At 35.8% G+C, this 8,099-nt stretch overlaps 1 protein-coding gene and 1 long non-coding RNA gene across 2 annotated transcripts; one reads left to right on the top strand and one right to left on the bottom strand.

Moving 5' to 3' along the window:
- Window positions 1-27: 27 nt before the first annotated feature.
- Window positions 28-1,298, bottom strand: LOC147501863 (uncharacterized). Its single transcript, XR_015221501.1, has 2 exons — window positions 783-1,298; window positions 28-613 (listed from the first exon to the last, which is right to left on the bottom strand). It is a non-coding gene; the product is annotated as an uncharacterized LOC147501863 (long non-coding RNA).
- Window positions 1,299-3,466: 2,168 nt separating this feature from the next.
- Window positions 3,467-5,315, top strand: LOC147501862 (7-deoxyloganetin glucosyltransferase-like). The gene is made up of 2 exons (XM_086606875.1): window positions 3,467-4,175; window positions 4,297-5,315. Exons 1-2 carry the CDS (start codon window positions 3,650-3,652, stop codon window positions 5,226-5,228), a joined length of 1,458 nt encoding a protein of 485 aa, XP_086463001.1. The 5' UTR covers window positions 3,467-3,649; the 3' UTR covers window positions 5,229-5,315.
- Window positions 5,316-8,099: the final 2,784 nt, after the last annotated feature.

Raw genomic sequence — 8,099 nt, 5'->3', positions numbered from 1 at the left:
CTAATAAAAACAAGAGTGGTTATAAAATGTAAACGAAAGAAAAAGTAAAATAAATAATAGGCAGTTTAACTGTTGGCACCACGGCAGGATCCGTAGTACATGTATAAAGTCAACTCATTGTAGGAGCGGAAGCTTTCCTGTGTCAACACAGTTGACACATATATTACGTCCCAAGAGACTCCCTGAATAGCGAATCAGTTAGCAGAACAATTGACCTTTCTCCATATAGATGTGGTCACTATATGATTGAGTTATGCTAGTGCATTAAGCCACCTGAATCTGAGTTCCCATGGTACTTCTTTGTCTCCAAGGCATATACTGAATAGTACTCTATATGGAGAGACTAATTTTGCAGCACACAGTTGCAGCGGGGACAAAGCAGTGGTGGATTTGGAGACCAGAATTTCTAAGAAGGATTGAAGACCCCCTGCAGCCACTTACTATAGAATTATCTAATGAAGAGCTTACCTGCTATGCATTTTCATTTATATATATTTATTTTTCTTCCTTGTACATTTTTCCAGCTCCTTCATCAAAATTATCCTTTAGGAAAGAAAAAATGGAAGAATCAGAATCAATCCATAAATTCAGCCGTCCTTCGGCTCCCCACAATCTTGTCAGAGAAAAGAGAGAAAAACCCCAGTTTAGAGCCAAACAAATAGGAATAATATTAAGCAATAAAACAAATAGCTCTCATGTATTGTTCTGCCTCCTCTGCTAATTATGAAGAACAAAAGAAACGAAGAAGTAATAACGACTTTTAGCTGTGGAGAGGAGATTACCGTTAGCAAAATCAGTCCTTAATTTATTTGTGTAGACAGTAGACACCAAGGTTATGGTCGATTCGTCCATTTGGCTAGCTGCAAGTATTGGGCTATTGCCTGATGCTAGCCCATCATTAGCAGAGAGTAAGGTAAAGGCCGATGGGAATCAACATTATTGTTTGATCGTTGCTTTAGTTTTTGCAATTTGAAAGATAGAAATCAAGAGAGTTTTTGAACATGAAGAAGGGAAGAAAAATAAGAGGACTTTTGTATGAAAACCAGATTACAATAAGGCTTAGGTAACTCTACAGCACCCTTGTCTATCTCTCCAGACCTCTATCGATATGGATAATTGACAAGAGAGCAAAAACATGAACAACCAGTCAAAGTTAAGCACTATTGATGAACGGCTTGATGGATATAGGAATTGAGTTTGCATATCCAGGCCGACCAGGCGTTTAAAAATAAGGGTGAACTAGTATTATTCCCACTAGATGAGCCAATTAGGATTTCTCCCCATTTTTTTTTGTGTGTATTTAGGGAGAGACCCTAATTTTCCATCTAATGGGGAGGAAATCCTAATTGGCTCATGTGGGGGTAATACTAGTTAACCCTAAAAATAAAAGTAAAAAACATGACACATGTGAAAATAATGGACAGAACACAAAGGGAACCAACATTTTTTTCTTTAGTATATAAATCGGGATGGAAAACTAACATTTGTTAGCAACACAAGTGTTGAATCCTACATTTGTATGTCTCTTGTTAATTGCTTGCTTCTGTAGTTCTATAGAACAATGACAGCAAAATAATGAAAATTATAAAATCCAGAATCAAGCTTGTACGAAATATGTTAACAGCGTGCATATAGTCAAAAATAGTATCCTACAGCTGACCGTAATGGATTTTTTTTTTTGTGGTTCGCAGTAGCGAAAAATCAAGTTGTTCACTTCCAAAGCTTACATGTTTGATTTTGGTATTGCTTGGAATTTTGAATTGAAAATTCAGAATCGGCTGGGCATCAAAGTTTTTATTTATTTATTTTTTAAGATCGACAGTGCATTGTAGATCTAGGTACATACACGGACTAGAGTATCGCATTTCAATTATTGGAAACTAATATATAGCTCATGCCTACGGTTTTCAAATTAGGCCAAAAAGAACTCCAGCCCACCACCCAAAGATTAAAAGTCCAGCCCATAATATAGTCATTGTTGACCAAGTCAATAAAGTTCCAGTACTCTTGTGCTGCCTAAATAATAAATTGCACACATCCATCCTACAAGTCTTTGGATCGTCATGTCATAACTTATGAGGATGATTTGTAGCTATCGGAATGGGGCTTTGTGACCCTACACATGGGGTGTCTTTTTTTGCCGAATTTCTGATTTTTCCAAAATCCGACCCGAAATTGGTCTGGCTTTGGGTGCAGTTTTCCTAGGCCAATTTTTCGATTTCCGAAAATTCCGAAAAAAAATTTGATCGTATTCGGATATAACTCTAAAAACCGATCCGATCCGAAAGTTCCGATATATAGTCGATCCGAAATTTCCAATATTATTGCCAATTTATTCTAAAAATATATACTCCTCTCACTATCCACTTGATTAGATCTCGACCAGATCTCGACCGTTCATTCATTTTCTAGTTTTTTACTTCCAAAAACAAAACAAAAATATAACATAGCCGCTACTTCCCCACTTGAATTGGACCACTCCATTGTCATTATACCGACTGCCATAACAATAATGATATGAAAAAAAAATGTCATTGAGTCATACAATGACTTCCAGACCAATCCAAAAGCCAAATTCCAATAGATAGAATGTTATGTAAAGTTACTTAGAGTCCAAGACCAGAATCCATTATTCATGCAGACACTTCACGCTTCAATTTCACACACCTAAAAAAAGATTGAAACATTTCAAATACCTGACCTCAACAGAATGCAATGCATCTTTGTTGGTGGTATGGGAGGGTTCTTTTTCTCATTTTTTTTGGATCACTTGTTTGAATGAAAATGGGTTTTCTCGAGAAACAAGTCGCGTATTCTTTGTTGGTATATTGGTGTTGTGGACATGGTTTTCTCTCCCTACAATGAATATTGGCGTATGATATTCCAAAAATAATTGAAAGTAAAGAGATCTTTGAAAATTTACCAAGTATTTCGAAATTTTCGAGTTATTCCGAAAGTTCCAAAATTGGAAATATATTTTGAATCCGAAAAAAAATTGGATCGGATTTGGCTAGCATATTAGGCTCCGAAAAAAATTTGGAAAAATTCCGAAGGAGGTTAATCGGATCCGATCCGATCCGAAGTCACCCCTACCCTACACTAACCCTTTTTATTACATAGACTAGTATATTGCCCTTGTACGACAAGGAAAAACCAAGTCTATACGGTGTTGATTTTTAAAAATTGCAATTGAAGCCCAGTCCACAAAAGCCCAGCAGAAACCCATCTGCAACCGAAACCCATTTCCAAAAAAGCTTAGCGGCGCTTGTTGACCACTACTCTTGTTTGTTATATAGATAACAATGTCATTTCAATTTTGACTTCCAGCCAGGAGCACAGGAGTATCGAAGACTCGGACAAATGACGTTATCTGCGACTAATAATGCATAATGCGTACCTCTTGCCTGACCTCATCAAATAAATGTCGACATCCCAATAACCAGAAAGTAAGCTACGAATCCCAAGTTTGACCGGCCACCGATTATTATAGGGTTTATAGCGCAGTAATGTCTACAGCTTACACAAGTTGAGGAAGAAAATTCAGAGCGAATTTCTTCTACTCATGGTCCAACGCATATCCTACTATAAAACGAGCACATATTATCCTTCCGTTCCAAGCATCACCTTAAGTCCATAACCACTTACAGGCATGACAAAGGTAAATATGGGTTCCTTGGCTAAAGTCATAAAGCCACATCTTGTTTGCATCCCATTTCCAGCACAAGGCCACATCAATCCCATGCTCAAATTAGCAAAACTTCTTCATAACAAAGGCTTTCACATTACCTTCGTTAACACCGAGTATAACCATAAACGTTTACTCAAATCAAGAGGTCCTGATTCTCTTAATGGTTTACCTGATTTCCAGTTCACAACAATCCCAGATGGCCTACCGCTTAGCGATACAGACAGCACTCAAAGTATTCCAGCTCTATGTGAGTCCACTCCGAAAAACTGCTTAGTTCCCTTTAGAAATCTCATCAATCAACTCAACAACAATTCCAACTTACCTCCAGTGTCATGTATATTATCTGATGGTGTGATGAGTTTCACTATGATAGTTGCTGAAGAACTTGGTATTCCAGAAGTATTATTTTGGACTACTAGTGCATGTGGCTTCATGGGATATATTCAATATCCCCATCTTGTCGAATATGGTCTTACACCACTTAAAGGTATGAATGAAGTATGAACTAAAACTTTTCTACATACTGTTTACTAATTGAACAGAAAAACGCGATACGATATTCTTGCGTGATACTGATTCAACTTTTTTTGTGGTGCATATATATGTAGATGTTAGTTATCTAACGAATGGATTTCTGGACACCCCAGTCGACTGGATTCCTGGAATTAAAGAAATTCGTCTCAGAGATCTCCCAAGTTTTATTCGAACTACAGATCCAAACGATTCCATGATCAACTTCTGTATTGTACAAGTAAAAAGAGCAGAAAAAGCTTCTGCTATTATTTTGAATACTTTTGACGCGCTCGAACATGATGTTTTGAGTGCAATTCAATCTAAACTGCCACCAGTTTACTCTATAGGTTCTTTGCATTTGCTGGAAAAACAAATTTCAGATAAAAGGTTGGATTCTATCGGGTCTAATTTATGGAAAGAAGAAACGGAGTGTCTCCAATGGCTAGATTCGAAGGAACCAAACTCAGTTGTGTACGTGAATTTTGGTAGCATTACTGTCATGACACCGCAACAGATGATTGAATTTGCTTGGGGTCTCGCTAGTAGCAAGCAAACTTTCTTGTGGATCATTAGGCCGGATCTTATCTCAGGTGAAGCCGCCGTTCTTACCCCCGAATTCATAATGGAGACGAAAGAAAGAAGTCTACTGGCATGTTGGTGTCCACAAGAACAAGTGCTCAAACACCCTTCCATTGGTGGTTTCTTAACACACAGTGGGTGGAATTCCACGCTCGAAAGCATGTGCAGCGGTGTGCCTATGATCTGTTGGCCTTTTTTTGCTGAACAACAATTAAACTGTCGGTATGCATGTGTTCATTGGGGTGTAGGCATGGAGATTGACAGTAATGTGAAAAGAGTTGAAGTGGGAAACCTAGTGAACAAGTTGATGAATGGAAAGAAAGGGAAGGAAATGAAGATTAGAGCCATGGAATGGAAGAAGGAAGCTATAGAAGCATCTGGACCTGGTGGATCTTCTTATGAAAACATAGACAAGCTTGTGAATGAAATCCTCATTAACAAAATATGATTTTTACCATAAACAAAATATGATTTTCATAAACAAAAAATATGCAGTTGGTAATTTGAACAAATTGTTGCATGATTGCTTATTAAATTTGTAGAGTACGTGAGAGTATTTTACCATTTATTTTCACATTAAATTATACAACCGCCCAAATAAATTGATAATTAGAAGTTTTATTTTTGATTGTTTAACTTAATTAGATTGACCTAACAGGCTAAATTTAAGTTCTAAACATATTTAGGCCATAGAGTTAACGACCTAAAAATGCAAGGAACTTTGGCAAAAATTTGTAGAAATGAAACATACTTTCAATTGGCAAAAGTTCGCAGAAATGAAACATATGAAACATATACTTTCAATTGTTTCCAAAAATACAATGAAACGATTTCCAATGATACACACCGTCAAATTAAATGGATGGTGTGTCTAAATGGGTGTTAAATGCCAACGTGGAATGAGGAATTGCTAATTTGCTACATCCTCAAAATTGAGTTGAAAATTGAGTTGAAATGTCGTCAGTTTCTTCACTTCATCACATAAATTAGATCCAGAAATTTCATTACTTCCACTCTTCTAATGATCAAATTCACATAAAAACAAACACAAAATTCAGAGTTGATAAAGATTGATCAAGTATGGATGTGGATGTTAGAGGTTGAGGTTGAAGAGAGAAGAGATTGATTGGAAGATTTGTTGTTGTAGTTGAAGCAGTAGAACGATCATTGCCACTGAAACTGGAACCAATTTCTCTTCCTCTTTTTCGTGGCTTAAGGCCTAGTTTCGTTTTTCAGTCTTGCATTGATAAAAAAACATGAAAAAAATGCATAATTAGACCAAATAAGAAATGCCCATAATTGTTTAATGACCTCCATTGTTGTTGTTGCTGTTGATGAAGAAGAAGATGAAACTAAAATTTAATGAAATTTGAGTTGAAATTTTGAGGTGGTTGTCTACAAACTCTACATAGCCACAAAACAAGTTGGGAATGATTTTTAAGAGTCTAGTGTACAAGCCGTCCATTATTCATATCTGGAAAGTGGAAACACTTTCGAAAGTTTGTTGTATTTATGGAAAAAATTGAAAGTATGTCATTTTTGCAAATTTTTCGCAAAGTTCCTTTCATTTTTAGGTCATCAACTCTTGGGGCATATCAAAAAGATGAAAAGACAGACTAGTCACTTGTGTGTAAAATGAGAGGAAAGTACTCAACCTAATTTGCCTTGCACGCTGCTAGCTCCTAAAAGACTAAAACAAGTTAGCTTTCCTATAAAACATATATGGTGTCAACTTTTTTCTTTCACAGTATGTTTGCACTGGGAATTGGCCGTTTGCAATTGATGAACTGAAATATTGTCCAAAGAAAAATACAATTTACATTTGGTGAGGGCCCTGGGTAGACCACTCCAACATACGTGTTTTTAAGAAATAAATATGGGTACGTTGATTCTCAACCATATAAACAAAATTAGATCTATGCTCCCACCATTACTCTGGCCTTTATATGTACAAGATGCATTAGCCCCCCCCCCCCCCAATAAAATAATAATAATAAAAAAAAAATCTCAAACAAAAATATGTAGTATATACTATTTGAAAACTATACATACTAAAAAATATATTAGTATGGACACTAGCCCATAGGCCCACAAGTCACAATCCCAGTTTGTTCTTGTCCTGTTTCATGTTCCTATTAGCGGAAAAAAAAAAGGGAAATCCAGAGGTTTCGTTTCTCACAAGTCACAATTCCCTGGCCCACTAACCCATAAGCCCACAAGTGACTATCCCAGTTTCTCAAAAGTGACTATCCCAATTTCTCAAGTCACGATCCTAAAAAAATATATATAATAATAATAATAATAAAAATAATAATAAAAATAATAAAAAATAGCACTTTGTGTTGTACTGTTCACAAAAGAAAATTGTGTTCTCTATTATTGTCTTCTTCTGTAGTCAACAGTTCCAATTTTGTGCCCAATCCATTTATCATTATTCATTACTTAAGGTAAATTGTTTTGTATTATGCCTATATTTTTTATTTCGTTTTTGTTTTTCAATTTTCAAATACTAATGTATTATCTACTTGACTACTTAACTTATTGCCTTGTTAACTTGTAGTTTATGTTGGAGTATTAGAGTGTCATTTAATTTTTGGTCTTATTTAATTAGTTGAATATTTTTGTGATTTTTTTTTTTTTTTTTTTTAGTATAGAGCAAACTATTGATTACGAAATTATTATAATTTATCTTAGGTAAGAATATTTGAACATCAAGCTCGTAAGAAAATTAAAACAATGTTTTCTTTTTTTAAATCCAAAGATGTCACCCCGGGAAATGATGTAACTTCTACATCTAGTCTTGATATTTCAAGACTTGATAGAGATGGCCAACCTCCTTCACAAGTTCCAGTTGTTGAAATTGAGCAAGTTAAACCTTCTCCTCAAGCCCAAAGAGTTAGTGTTGAAGAAATTGACTCCACATCTTTATTTGAACATGATCCAGGTAAACGTACTCCAATATATAATTACCCGGTTAATCAACAAGATGATGTTCGACGAGCTTTTCTTGGAAAGGGGAGTTGGCTCCTTGAACTCAGTGAGAAAGAGTATCCATCCACCATATTCGGAAAACAAACTCGCCGGTTCAACTCCTCTTGGTTCACACTCTTTCCTTGGCTAGAGTACTAACTCTATATAGATAGAGCTTATTGTTTTCCATGTTTTATATTTGAAACAAATCCGTCGAAGTGTCCTGCATTCACCGTTAAAGGTTTTAAATGTTGGAAGAAGATTAATAATAGAAAGAAGTGTTCCTTTTTGCAACATGAAGAAGGTCCATGCTCACCTCATAGGTTGGCTATGATAGCTTGTAAAAATT

The sequence above is a fragment of the Coptis chinensis genome, chromosome 4 (genome assembly GCF_015680905.1).
Source record: "Coptis chinensis isolate HL-2020 chromosome 4, ASM1568090v1, whole genome shotgun sequence".
NCBI classification, from domain to species: Eukaryota; Viridiplantae; Streptophyta; class Magnoliopsida; order Ranunculales; family Ranunculaceae; genus Coptis; species Coptis chinensis.
Note: the sequence above shows the minus strand (reverse complement) of the source record. Positions and strands in the feature narration are given on the sequence as shown.

What these genes read in the sequence shown, in the direction of transcription:
- LOC147501862 (XM_086606875.1), top strand. Translation starts at nt 3,650, where the DNA reads ATGACAAAGGTAAATATGGGTTCCTTGGCTAAAGTCATAAAGCCACAT. An exon ending in TGGTCTTACACCACTTAAAG is followed by an intron (nt 4,176 to 4,296) that starts GTATGAATGAAG and finishes ATATATATGTAG; the next exon opens with ATGTTAGTTATCTAACGAAT.